This window comes from Branchiostoma floridae, chromosome 19, assembly GCF_000003815.2.
Source record: "Branchiostoma floridae strain S238N-H82 chromosome 19, Bfl_VNyyK, whole genome shotgun sequence".
NCBI lineage: Eukaryota > Metazoa > Chordata > Leptocardii > Amphioxiformes > Branchiostomatidae > Branchiostoma > Branchiostoma floridae.
Window position 1 is genome coordinate 7,783,889 of NC_049997.1, and position 14,599 is coordinate 7,798,487.

General features: G+C 41.7%; 3 protein-coding genes across 3 annotated transcripts; all 3 read left to right on the forward strand.

The window, feature by feature from the left end:
• Positions 1-4,703: 4,703 nt before the first annotated feature.
• Positions 4,704-7,401, forward strand: LOC118407168 (melatonin receptor type 1A-like). The gene is made up of 2 exons (XM_035807589.1): positions 4,704-5,077; positions 6,762-7,401. Exons 1-2 carry the CDS (start codon positions 4,704-4,706, stop codon positions 7,399-7,401), a joined length of 1,014 nt encoding a protein of 337 aa, XP_035663482.1.
• A 2,268-nt stretch (positions 7,402-9,669) lies between these two features.
• On the forward strand, positions 9,670-10,857 carry LOC118407169 (melatonin receptor type 1A-like). The gene is made up of 2 exons (XM_035807591.1): positions 9,670-10,043; positions 10,224-10,857. The coding sequence occupies exons 1-2, from the start codon at positions 9,670-9,672 to the stop codon at positions 10,855-10,857; spliced, it is 1,008 nt and encodes a 335-aa protein (XP_035663484.1).
• Positions 10,858-12,369: 1,512 nt separating this feature from the next.
• LOC118407170 (melatonin receptor type 1B-B-like) lies at positions 12,370-13,554 on the forward strand. Its single transcript, XM_035807592.1, has 2 exons — positions 12,370-12,743; positions 12,924-13,554. The coding sequence occupies exons 1-2, from the start codon at positions 12,370-12,372 to the stop codon at positions 13,552-13,554; spliced, it is 1,005 nt and encodes a 334-aa protein (XP_035663485.1).
• The last annotated feature ends 1,045 nt before the right edge of the window (positions 13,555-14,599 follow it).

A 14,599-nucleotide genomic window follows, 5' to 3' on the forward strand; every position in this document is an offset into this window, starting at 1 on the left:
GTTGAACCGCTTTTGTCATGATTGTTGAATCGTTTCGTCTTTCTTTAGTGACAGACAATATTTACTCTTCAAGCAGAGGTTGGGCTCCGAGTCCGACTTTTTCTTAGACGTTTTATCTGGCTTTCTATTTTGTACCACCTAAATGCCACAAAACATGAAGAAAACTGTACAAAATAGAAAGCCCGATGAAAACGTTAAAAAAAAAACAGCCGGAGCCTAACCTCTGCTTGTAGCGTAGCCTTTGTGTATTTTATCTTCATTTGTTAGTCTAATCCGTACCATTCATCACCACCCGTTTTTATGACATAAGACGCTATCCTGTAAAACGTCCAATATTTCACGCAGGCCCATAAATAATTCGTCTAATACGTCGGGAACGAAAAGTGTGAAATACAAGGCAACAAAACGAAACGTTATCAAAGTGTTGAGCATAATTTGTGTATGTTGCTTGATATTCTATCAATCTTTACTTCTTTTTTTTCCCGCAAACAGCCTAACTAATGGGGCAGGGTGTTGAAATGTGACTGAAAGTGAGTGAGTGTTAATGTAAGTTGAGTGAATGAGAGTGTAAGTGGGTGAGAACGAGTCCCCCAGATGAACTATGTTTTAATCGGAGTCCAAGGCCAAAATAAAACCAAAAAGGGCCCCAACAAACTTAATGTTGAAAATAACAATTTGTTTGGCTGAGTTAGCTTTGTAGTAAAGAAGACACATGGAACTGCGTATTCTCAATTGCACAGATGATTTTTATTAAAATTTTTGTTGTTAACACCCCATGGCAGAAAGACTAAAAAAACAAGAGTTCGTAGACCTCAGGCCTGCATGAAATGTATTGGGTTTCTGTAGACCTATTGTGTATTTTTGCCTTTTTGTCTGTGGTACGTGGTTGGAAAAATGAGCTTTTTACCGTGTTGGTTGTGCACCATGCAAAAGTCTGACTCTGAAATTCCATTTTCTGAATTTGTAAGTTTGGACATGGATGAACATTACTTATTTTGGATTTCTTAAGTATGTAACCAACCACAGTACTTTGAAGTTGTTGAGACGCTACCTTTTTTTGTCTCAGATGGCCCATGCACATGTAGTTACTCTGTCACATGATATACTAATATCTTCCTATTTCAATGTACTGACCTAATGCAGCTGCTAAGTCTCCTTGGTTTGTGTTCTTCCAATGATATTCATTAAAGATTTATTTCTGGGGTGTTATTCACTTGACATCGGAATGTTACTTGCATAATTTGACCAATGATACTTTTATCTGTAGTTCCATAGACATTAGACAATATGAATAGTGGTAGCCCCCATGCAGCAGCAACAGTTAGTCCCCAGGGTGGTATGATATTTTCATTCAATCCATCCAACCCAAACCTAAATCTCCTGTAGTATCTAAGCCAAATTCAACAGCATAATTTACTATGAAAAATGTCCTTGTCAATCCCATTTATAGATGGCAAGCTGCTGGCAATGGAAGCTTTGAAAAGTTCAGAAGCTGTTGTAGTCAGAGCAAACACCCAGCAAACATCCCCGCAAACCAATGAGCAGTTGCTTAGAAGGGGAATTTCATCATATATTTGCCGCGACAAAATGCAACAAACGATACTGAATTTAAAACAGAACAAAGCTAAGCCTCCACCACTTAACCCTGCCTGTACCATAGATTAAGCAGGCCCAAAAACCAAGCGAATATGACTAGCCCAAAACAACAAATTACAGTGTATACAGTATGGAAATGGCATTACCAAAGAAACAAAAAGAAACACAGGACAAATCATACACATACCTTTCTCTTATGCCCACACTCTATACAGTTCTCCTCCACATTAGAAAATTGCATCTTCTTCTGTTTAAGTTCAAGTTCAACCATGATTGCCAACAGGGTAAAGGAACTTGTACCGAAACTTAAAACTCAGTACTATACAGCTCTAGAAACACCACAAAGAGTAATAAGCAAACTCCAATTATACCTGACCAACAGATATATAATCTTGTACACTCCCGTCATCTGGCAAACTGTCAGTGCCACTAAGTAACCTGATACATTGAAGGTGGCCCAGGCCAGATGATGGTTCTACACCCAACCATAATCTGTTTTTAAAACCAAGCAGATATTGGGAGGATGCCCCAACCACACAAAAACAGGGTCAACCTATACAGTATCAAGTTCAAGCACTAGGAGGCCCAAAATCAAACCTGACCACCAGGACACCACAAACAACTCACGTACCAAATAGCAACACAATGGTACCTTGCGTTCCGGAGATACAGCGCACGCCCCGTGCCCGCACAAAAGGTAACCTAAAATGTCAAGTTCAAGCACCAAGGGCGCCAAAATCAAAATTGAGCATTATTCAGCCACCGCCGACACATGTGCCAAATATCATTGCGCCAGCACCAGCCGTTCAGAAGATATAACTCCGGAAACACCCCTCCCGGACACAAAATTCGACCTGCCGGGTCAAGTTCAAACGCGACAAGGCCCAAAGTCAATCCTAGGCAACAGGCAACAACCCCCCACCCATGCACCAAAAATCGTTGCAATCGCGCGTATCGTTCCGGACACACAGCGCCAAAAGTGCCCCCAAAACACCAAAAATGCCACCTGCAATGTCAAGTTCAAACGCCAGGAGGCCCAAAATCAAACCTGAGTGTTAGGCTACCACCCCCAACCCACGTACCAAAAATCGTTGTGCTCGCACCATCCGTTCACGAGATACAGCGCCCTACATCCCCGGCTACCGAAAAGTTCCCACCAGCATCAAAACCATACCTGCATACATGCAGGTAACAAAATGACTTTAAGAAACTAGCATTAAATGTACAACTTTGGAACGTAGTCAACTATATTCAAACTGCCGGCATTCTGACTAATGGCAGCTTAAACAAGAGGACCGTTAAGTAGGGCGATAGCCTTGTGTCGAGGGCAACTTGATAAGGTTTAAGGACAGTCAATACGAAGAGCAATGTCACCAAAATGTTGCCGATATCTGAACCCCTTCAGCGGTCATTGACCTTTGATCTGTGGATCGGGTGTGTGCAGGTTGGGAGCATGTGCAGCAGCAGACCAATTGCCCTGAATCACTAATCCCAGCAGGGATTGGTTATCACTGTCTGACGCACGCCCGGTGGACACACTGAGGATAACTTATAGCCTCCGAAGGAAGGTCTAATTTTTTCTAATACACAGTTGGTCAGATCTTTTGGATAGCTCAGGCTCAACTCTCACAGTATAGGTATAAACAGATCTAGAGAAAAGCAACGCAGCAGATATTGAGTTACCTCGGGCGACACTCTTTACATAAGTGTACCACCATTATGGCATCTACTGCTTCTCCGGATGTTCTGTAAGCTCCCAGATTTCACCTAATTTCCCTCCATTAAGTGAATCGAAAGCCTTTGAAAAGTCCAAGAAGAGCACGACCACCAATCGATTTTTAAGTCCCGACAACACGGCGCTGAAATGATGCTTTAAGTGTACAAGCTAACGTTTTATACCATACTCATGCATGTACACGATTATTCGGTATCTGGGACATCCACTTGTGTACACGTTCCCCTTTCTGTGTATGTATCTACATGTTCATGATCTGTTGAAAGACGAGGAGGTGATTTTCTAAATATTTGCTAACGATAAATATTGGAATTCTAGTTTACTAGAGAAATGTTGCAACACGCCAATTTGTGGCAATTCAAAGGAAACGCCACACAAAGATTGTCCCAAATATCCACTGACTCCCACGCTGGACTATCAGTCTTAGGAAGCAGCTATCACTTTGTTTGATGTATAGGGTGATAAATTGTTCTCGGGTGAGCAAGTTGTTTTGATCAGACAAGATTCCTTAATTTTCGCTCGCTGCATTTCTGAGACAGGGGCTTAAAAACGCTTCAAGAATTTCTAGTTTTGTACCTGCCGCATCTCTTGAAGGCTTTCGATTCACTTAATGGTGAGAAATCAGTGAGCTTACAGAATACCACTAGATAATCATAAATCCATCTTCAAATGGTACCCGCGCTCACTATTCACTATCACACGTCAGCAGACAGATGAAAACTGTAAAAATACTAGCTCGTATAGCAGAAAAAAATAACGTTGTGTGCATAGAAAACTATGCTCAAAAGACTTCTGAAATCTTGTTTTCTAAGTCTATAGCATATTTGGTTATCTATTGGCTATCTCGCTGTTTGTAAAAATAGCATCTTGACGCTACTAAGGCCATGGCTTTGCTGACCACTCTTGTGCCTTACATGTCTCTCATGCGTTGTTTTCCACACAGCTCATGCGGATAACATGTTTTATAGTGCGCTATAAATCAAATGAGGCTAAAATTCCATTCATTTTGAATATGCACAAACCCCATGAAATGGTGACATTCGTGGTGATGAAAATTCTGTAATCCGTCCATTTTTAGGAAATGTTGACGACAGCTTTAGTTCAGTCGGTACAGCTTTGAGGCGGCAGGTACAAAACCCGAAATCCGATACCCTTAAGACCACAGCTTTAACCACTGCCCTAATGATATTAAGAGCATGTTAGGCTTATTTGATATTCCCTCAGTGTTTTCAAAGGACTTGTAGACGTTGTAGACATAGCGTTATTCCTGTGCGTAGGATGTGGAAAGTTATCACCTAGCAACAAGTTTGTGCTTCATATTTAATAGGTTATTCGAGTCGCGTTCATCGCATTCTTGGCAGTAGAAAGAGCAATGGCGAACACTAGCAGGTTGGAACGGGACCTAGTTCCTGCAACCTTCAGTTTACTGACTCTGTTTGGCGTTGTCGGAAACCTCCTGGTTATCTTGGTGATTCTCCAAAGCAGGCGTCTCCGGACACGGCTGAATCTCTTCATCGTGAACATCGCTGTGAGTGACCTGATCTTCACGGCGCTGTACGGCCCGGTGTCGGCCGTGTCGGTGGCGCGGTCGGGCGGCCTCAGGGACCACGCCGTCTGCGTCGTGACGGGGATCGTCGGGCTGCTGAGCTGTTACGAGTCGGTCCTGTCCGCGGTGCTGATTGCCGTGAGCCGCTGCGTCCGCATCACCAGGAGTCACCGTTACGACGAGCTGTTCTCTCGTAAAAGGTGATTTTTTTCAATTTTAGCCAATGCTTTTTATTGCAGCATATAGCTTTACAGTAATATCTCATTCTGAGGTAAAGAAAAATTAAGAAATAGAAGGAAGGAAGGTAAAGAATGAGAGAAAGCAAACGAAAAAGAAAGATTCCGTACTAACCATAACGTATGATTGTTGTCCGCATCACCAAGAGTCACCGTTACGACGAGCTGTTCTCTCGTGAAAGGTGATTTTTTTCCGAATATCTTTCTATACCTTCTCATGGCAGCATACGAAAAGTGATAGAGTGGTGCCATACTTAGATTAGACAGTAGAGGCGATGAAACAAATACAGTATTCTGTACTCAACACTTGGATGAAATCTCACCCGATATTGACAGCTGAGTTAAGCCTGGTTTGCGGCCTTTTAACAAGATTGTGTTGTATACCCTAGACGGGTATCTTGTGATCTCCGTATGATAACTAATTACAGGGTAAAAGAAAACTGAATAGCGTATACAGTAAATGGCAACGTCGTACTAAGCTAAATTTAAAAGGAATGAGGGCATGTGCATTACATCAGCAATTCTACCTACAGTGACTTGTGATGAATCCAAATCCCAAGCCCTGTAGATATAACGTTATCATGTATAAACAAAGTAGCATTGAATGTTGTAACTGACATATTTCATACTAATACACCTGGCCAATTACTCATTGTTTGTTGGGGACATCAACTTGTGCTCACCTTCCCCCTTCTCTATATCACTCTTTCTGGTGCACGTGTGTCTGCACGTACAAGTTCCTGTAATAGCAATATAAGACAGAGCAGATTGCTTTTCTATTTACACTCAGTAAACGTTAATTTTTTTGTTTCAACTTTGAGTATCATCGACCGAGGTACTTTGTGGGAAATGTATGGCGGGGGAAACGCCGCACACAGTTAGCCCCAATCATCCACTGATGTTTACGCTTGATTAGTCTCAGTATGCAACTATCACTTTGTTTGATACATGAGTAAAGACATTGCTCTCGAGTAAACAAGTTGTTGTAATAGGAAACCGTTCATCATTTTCATCTGGCTCTATTTCTGGAACAGGTACATAAAACGGACTCATATTCAAAGCGTAACCGGGCGCATCGTTGAATCGTTGAATTTTCTAATGTAAATCTCGTTAAAATCTTGTTGGTTTGAAATCACCGTTACGACGGTCCGGCTGCGCAGCTTTCCGGAAGGCTAGGGAAAAGAATTATAAACTCCTATAAGACATCATGACATCATAAACTCCTATAAGACATCATAAGATTCATGGGCAAAATTAGTGTATATTTCTAAGTATACATTTCAATTTTCCATCTTCCACATCCCAGCAGTTTGGAAATGTGACCTCACCCAAGGCTTAGCAAGAGAGAGAAGGAGATTAAGACTAAGCTTGATAACAACCATGTTCAAATACAATTCAATCACTACAATTGGATTAAAAAAAACGGATATTTACTTCCGAACGTTTCAAATGAGATCGATCACTCTTCTTCAGCGTCACTAGAATGACGCTGAAGAAGAGTGATGGATGTCACTCGAAAGGTCCAGAAGAAAATGCCCTCTTTGTATCCAGTTATAGAGATTGAATTGTATTTGAATATTGCTTACCTGGATGTCTAACCTTCATAAACGTATATAACAACCATATTTTATCTTTTTTACTTCTGAAGGTGTGCGTTGCTTGTGTCAGTTTCCTGGGTGGTGGCCTTCCTTCTTACAACGCCCCTGCTGTCTGGGTTCGGCAAGCCAGGGTTCAACCCGATACTTCTGACATGTGACTACGACATCCTTGCATCCTTCAACTACATCGTCAGCATCGTGCTCCCACTTGCCATCATCTGCAATGTTATCATCATCGTGTCATACGCCTTGATCTACCATAAAGTCAAAGCGTCATCAACTCGCATGCGCGGAAAAAGGACGAACTCGAAAGAGAAGAAAATCCCGCCCATCGTTTTGAGCCAGATCAAGAACATGGCAGCGATATACATCGCCTTTAACATCTGCGTTGCGCCTGAGGTTCTAATGGGCATTGTCACGCACAAGACTGGGGACAGCATGCGACTCCTGAACCTTGTGGCAAGGATAGTTTTCACGTGTAATTCCTGTGTGAACCCGATCATTTACACCGCTGGAAACAAGGAGTTCCGGACTGAGCTCAAGACTCTATGGGAATATGTGTTCCATGGAGGTCAGAAACGCGAACCAAACGTTGTGGAAAGGATCAGCATGAAGACACTGAGTCTAGGAGAACAGGACACTCCTCAGAGGTTTTCCTCCAATTCCATTGTACAGGAAACCCGTCTGTAAACATAGCCTTCAGACTCGCTATGTTATTTCTTCGTAAGTAAGGATATGTATACTACTGTTATCCCAACACGGCAACAGTTGTAATATACATATATGCCACTAAGGCACCATGCAATAATGACAAATAAGCATTCTAAAGTTTTCTGTTGCTTTTGTAACTACAATGCGCAAGCAGGTCATTTTTGTTTTCATTTCAAAATGAAATGTAGATGAAAAGTTTAATCTATAAATGCTCTGGCCTATTTCATCTTTTACTTTAATGTACGTTGAAAGAAGGTACGTCATGCAACGATATCAAAAGATGATTTCGACTCAGTGAACCATCAGTATGAAAGACCGAAATCTATCTAATCTCATTCCACCTTCTTGGATGAATGAATTTTCTACCTCAAAGTTGCAGTGGCGCTGAGGGTGGCAGATAAGAAGGAATATGTTTGCGGCTGCAGCAATGGTTGCAAATCTTTATGAAGTGGGAACAATAACAGCTTGATCCAGGCGTTATTACGCTCAGTGCGTTTTTATGTCAAATATTTCACAGCCTCAGAACCGCAAGCGCACGCTTTTCTGTACACCACGAGAGCCTTTTGAGTATTACATAACACCGAGTGCAGTCCACGAAAGCTATTATAATAGGATTTTAAGAAATTGGTGGGTTATTTTCCTCTCGGGGTTGGTCAAATTGGCATCCAGCATTTTGGAAGCGATTACAGCCATAGAGGAATCGTTAAAGGAGCTTAATCATGATGACTACATGTATGTATTGCCTTCGACTTGGTCAAATTGAGTCATACATGTATCAATCGACAAAATTTGTTTCTTATAAATTTGTTGAAACGTATTGACAATAGTGGGATAGGTTGCCTAGAGTCCATTCCAAGACACCATGCGGATGTTTGTTGCCATTGTTTAGAATTTATTTCAAAGTTTTGTAATTATATGTCTAGGACATTTGATACTTCAGAAATATTTTAACACTGTTTCAACTTTATAAATATTTCCCTGGTCTTGTAAAACTTTGGAAATATTCATGGTGTGGAATTGGATACTTCTAATGGTTTCTAAATAATGATAACAGCATTCTACCATTATTAACCATTTTCTACCATTTTTTGTAAATGGTTCGGTGGGCTGGGAAGATAGCAATTCACACATCCTTGCAAAGTATGGTTGGGTGCCATGTAACAATGGCCCACCACAAAGGATCCACCAGTGCCCAGCAGCGAAATCTAAAAATATACAGATGCAACAATAGGGCTTACTTTTATGGGGGCAATGAACTAATTTTACCATTTGGCCAGGTTTACCATTTTTTTGTAAATAAGTGTAAATGTGAAATAATCACAGAGAGGTTTCACAATTATTCTAAATAAAGATATTTTTGTACAGTTACTTTCAAAATGTTTCTAAAATATTCAAAGAAATTCAAATAAATGAGTATTTTCTTAGTCAATTTTTTGAAAATAATTCAATTATTGTGGCTCACATATTCTTTTATTCAAAATAATTCAGACTAATTATAAATATCGCCTAAAACCCTCATGGTGTCTTGGAATGGACTCTAATAGAACGAAGTAGTTTTTTCAAGGCTCATGTATTTGATCTCTTGTTGACCATTTCTTTAGTCGCCTTGGCTTCTGTACCATATTATAACATAGTACAAGAACATGAATACTTAAAAAATACTTTATTATAATCTGTGTTACCCTGAAGTTAATCTGTGACAATCACCATCAATTCCCACTGAAGAATTTACTCTGATGTTGAGGTCTTTTTGAATAGTTACTTATGTACTCCACTTTGTGACATTTCAGTTGTCATTTCTTGAGTGTAGCATATTTTCGTTTTAGGATAATGTTAGAAAAGCTTTTAAGAACATTCAGTCGATACAACCTTCAAACGCATAAAGGTAGCTAAGAAAGCCGGTCCTTTTTGATCAAGACCTCCGAATGACGAGAGCCTATTTTTTTAGGTCGGCATAGAAATTTAAAACATGGTGGTAGTTACGAAACGAAATAACCATCCTCTTCAAAAAAAAAAGCAACCACGGGATGATCCAAATATAACAGAAAATGTTAACCCTATTTGTTCTGGCTTTCTCGTATTCAAAGGACAAACATACCCGTACATATAATTGTTCCAATGCCAGGGGGTGGGATTATGGTAGCTATCTCCTAGCGACAGATTAGTACTTCCTGTCAGCTTACGTTGGTCGTGGCTACTCCATTAATATTCATGTATTAGCAAGAGAAGGCGCATTTGAGACAAGACATGGCGAACACTAGCAGGTTGGAACGAGACTTAGTTCCAGCAACCTTCAGTTTACTGACTCTGTTTGGCGTTGTCGGAAACCTCCTGGTTATCTTGGTGATTCTCCAAAGCAGGCGTCTCCGGACACGGCCGAATCTGTTCATCGTGAACATCGCTGTGAGTGACCTGATCTTCACGGCGCTGTACGGCCCGGTGTCGGCAGTGTCGGTGGCGCGGTCGGGCGGCCTCAGGGACCACGCCGTCTGCGTCGTGACGGGGATCGTCGGGCTGCTGAGCTGTTACGAGTCGGTCCTGTCCGCGGTGCTGATTGCTGTGAGCCGCTGCGTCCGCATCACCAGGAGTCACCGCTACGACGAGCTCTTCTCTCGTAAAAGGTGATTGTTTATAATTTTTACCCAATTATGTTATTACAAAATATAGCAATTGACAGTGGTACCACATTCTGAGCTAAAGAGAAAGAAAGTCAGAAGTAGAAAGAAAGAAGAAAAATAACGAGGGAAAGAAGCAAAAGAGAGATTCCGTACTAACTATAACGTATGTACTTGCCTTCGAAGGTGCGTGCTGTTTGTCTCACTTTCCTGGGTGGTGGCCTTCCTTTGCATAAGTCCCCTACTAGCTGGATTCGGCAAGCCAGGGTTCAACTCGATTCTCCTGACATGTGACTACGACACCGTTGAATCGTTCCCCTACATCGTCAGTTTCATGCTCCCAGTTGCCATACTTTGTAACGTAGTCATCATCGTTTCGTACGTCTTAATCTACCGTAAAGTTAAAGCGTCGTCAACTCGCGTACGCGGAAAGAGGACGAAGCAAAACAAAATCCCGCCCATGGTTTTGAGTCAGATCAAGAACATGGCAGCAATATACATCGCCTTCAACATTTGCGTGACGCCAGAGGTTCTAGTGGATATTGTCACGTACGAGACTGGGGATAGTTTACGAGTCCTAAACCTCGTGTCAAGGATAGTTTTCACGTGTAATTCCTGTGTGAACCCGATTATTTACACCGCTGGAAACAAGGAGTTCCGGACTGAGCTCAAGACTCTATGGGGACATGTGTTCCATGGAGGTCAGAAACACGAACGAAACGTTGTGGAAAGGATCAGCATGAAGACACTGAGTCTAGGAGAACAGGACACTCCTCAGAGGTTTTCATCCAATTGCGTTGTACAGGAAACCCGTCTGTAAACATAGCCTTCAGACTCGCTATGTTATTTCTTTGTAAGTAAGGATATGTATACTACTGATATCCCAACAGTTGTAATATACATATATGCCACTAAGGCACCATGCAGTAATGACAAATAAGTATTCTAAAGTTTTCTGTTGCTTTTGTAAATGCAATGCTTAAGCAGGTCATTTTTTAGATGAAAATTTTAATCTATAAATGCTCTGACCTATTTCACCTTTTACTTTTATGTATGCTGAAAGAAGGTACGTCATGCAACGAGATCAAGAGATGACTTCGACTCAGCGAACCATCAGTATGAAAGACCTAATTATATCTAATCTCATTCCACCCTCTTGGATGAATGAATTTTCTACCTCAAAGTTGCAGTGGCGCTGAGGGTGGCAGACACTTCGGATGATTGGTATAAGAAGGCATGTGTTTGCAGCTGCAGCAATGGTTGTAAACCTTTATGAAGTGGGAACAATAACAGCTTGATCCAGTTGTTATTACGGTCAGTGCGTATTTATGTCTAATATTTCACAGGAACAGAACCGCAAGCGCACGCGTTTCAGTTCACCACGAGAGCCTTTTGAGTATTACATAACACCGAGTGTAGTCCTTGAAAAGCTATAGGATTGAAAGAAATTGGTGGGTTATTTTCCTCTCGAGGTTGGTCAAATTGGCATCCAGCATTTTGGAAGCGATTATAGCTATAGAGGAATCGTTAAAGGAGCTTAATCATGATGACTAAATTTATGTATTGCCTTCGACTTGGTCAAATTGAGTCATACATGTATCGATCGACAAAATGTGATTCTTATCAACTTGTTGAGACGTATAAACAGTAGTGGGGTTTTTTCAAGACTCATGTATTTGATCTCTCGTTTACCATTTCTTTATGCGCTTGGCTTCTGTGCCATATTATAACAAGAGCATAGTACAAGAACATGAATACTTAAAAAAGACTTTATTTTAATCTGTGTAACCCTGAAGTTAATCTGTGACAATCACCATTGTTTCCCTCTGACGCATTTACTTTGATCCTGAGGTCTTTTTGAATAGTTACGTATGTACTCCACTTTGTGACATTTCAGTTGTCATTTCTTGAACGTAGCATATTACCGTTTTAGAATAATGTTAGAAAAGCTTCTAAGAACATTCAGTCGATACAACCGTCAAACGCATAAAGGTAGCTAAGACAGTCGATCCTTTTTTATCAAGACCTCGGAATTACGAAAGCTTTTCTTAGGTCGGCATAGATTTTAAGTGGTAGTTACGAAACCCAAGAACCATCCTCTGAAACCACAGGATGATCCAAATAGAACTGAAAATGTTAAGCATATTTGTTAGGGCTTTCTTGTATCCAAAGGACAAACATACCCGTACAAAACATTGTTCCAATGCCAGGCGGTTGGATTATGGTAGCTATCTCCTAGCGACAGATTAGTGCTTCCTGTCAGCTTATGTCGGTCGTGGCTACTCCATTAATATTCATGTCTTAGCACGAGAAGGCGCATTTGAGACAAGACATGGCGAACACTAGCAGGTTGGAACGGGATCTAGTTCCAGCAACCTTCAGTTTACTGACTCTGTTTGGCGTTGTCGGAAACCTCCTGGTTATCCTCGTGATTCTCCAAAGCAGGCGTCTCCGGACACGGCTGAATCTCTTCATCGTGAACATCGCTGTGAGTGACCTGATCTTCACGGCGCTGTACGGCCCGGTGTCCGCCGTGTCGGTGGCGCGGTCGGGCGGCCTCAGGGACCACGCCGTCTGCGTCGTGACGGGGATCGTCGGGCTGCTGAGCTGTTACGAGTCGGTCCTGTCCGCGGTGCTGATTGCTGTGAGCCGCTGCGTCCGCATCACCAGGAGTCACCGGTACGACGAGCTCTTCTCTCGTAAAAGGTGATTTGTTTTTCTTTTAGTCTTGCCATTTTACTGTGGATTATTGCATTACTTTGGTATCACATTATTAGCTAAAGAGAAAGAACAGAAAAATAGAAAGAATGAAGGAATTGCATGAGAGAAAAGAAGCGAAGGAGAGACATTCCGTACTAACCATAAGGTATGTACTTGCTTTCAAAGGTGCGTGCTGTTTGTCTCACTTTCCTGGTTGGTGGCCTTCCTTTGCATAAGTCCCCTACTAGCTGGATTCGGCAAGCCAGGGTTCAACTCAATGCTTCTGACATGTGATTACGACACCGTTGAATCGTTCCCCTACATCGTCAGTTTCATGCTCCCAGTTGCCATACTTTGTAACGTAGTCATCATCGTATCGTATGTCCTGATCTACCGTAAAGTCAAAGCATCATCAACTCGCGTACACGGAAAGAAGACGAAGTCGAAGCAAAACAAAATCCCGCCCATGGTTTTGAGCCAGATCAAGAACATGGCAGCAATATACATCGCCTTCAACATTTGCGTGACGCCAGAGGTTCTAGTAGGTATTGTCACGTACGAGACTGGGGATAGTTTACGAGTCCTGAACCTCGTGTCAAGGATAGTTTTCACGTGTAATTCCTGTGTGAACCCGATCATTTACACCGCTGGAAACAAGGAGTTCCGGACTGAGCTCAAGACTCTATGGGAATATGTGTTCCATGGAGGTCAGAAACACGAACCCGCTGCGGAAAGAATCAGCATGAAAACCCTGAGTCTTGGAGAACAGGACACTCCTCAGAGGTTTTCCTCCAATGTACAGGAAACAGCTCTGTAAACATAGCCCACAGAATCACAACAGGGTTACGTTGTAAGCTGCAAGGATATGTTAATATTATTCCTGCTGCTGTTTTGGACCGTGACACCATGCAGGATATTCGGCATATGCTCTTTGGTAAGTGACCAAGTGACCTTTTAGGTAATGTGAATTAAATGGCCATTACTTTAGGGAATACATTATATTTGACATATCACCGGTGCGGCACTGCGTGGGTCAAACAAATGCATGCTGTGGTGCAGAAGGTGATGAAAGCGTTCAATTCTTCAAAGGCTATGACCTACTTAGAAATGATTGCTGCATGTTTGCTATATCAAAATTAGAAAACAAATCGGCAAAAATAACACAACAGTGACGCGTTGAATGAACCCCAAAGTGCCGCACCGGTGCCCCAAGTGCAGCGAGATACCACCTTAAGCGACCAGAGGAGCAAACCAGAAGGAGAATATGATGGAGACCAGACTAATTTACAGTGAACGGAAGTAATTATCGAAGCGACAGAGATGTCGGTCTCCATAAAAGAAAAAAGACGTCAATAGCTTTTGCTACCCAGCTGAGAATGAAGCGGGATGCTTTTAACACGAAGTAAACATTTTAACGAATGAATGGTTTGGCCTATTTTATCATCACGCTTCGTGATGATAAGGGTGAAAAGATGTGCGTCACGCTTAGGGATCAGAAAAGACTCATAGAAACCATCAGATTATGACAGGCTAAATTCTACCTAAGCATTCCATGCTTTATTGTTAAGTAGATTTTTTTTACATCAAATTGTAATGATATAGAGTGGTTGACATTTAGATACTTGAGAAATTCGTTTTCATCCGCATCAATAACGTACGTATAGAGCATTCCAAAATTGAAATTCAAACGGTTTGGTTCAGTTTCTTTTCTGTTCAGCGAACATGTATGTTGGTATGTTCATACTTGACAAGCTCGGAAAACTGACGTGTCCCTTGTTTCTATGAGTGCCTCCTTAGTATTGCGTAGCGTCGTGTAAAGTACTTCGACGACTTACGCTAGGATTGAAATAAATGTGTGGTTC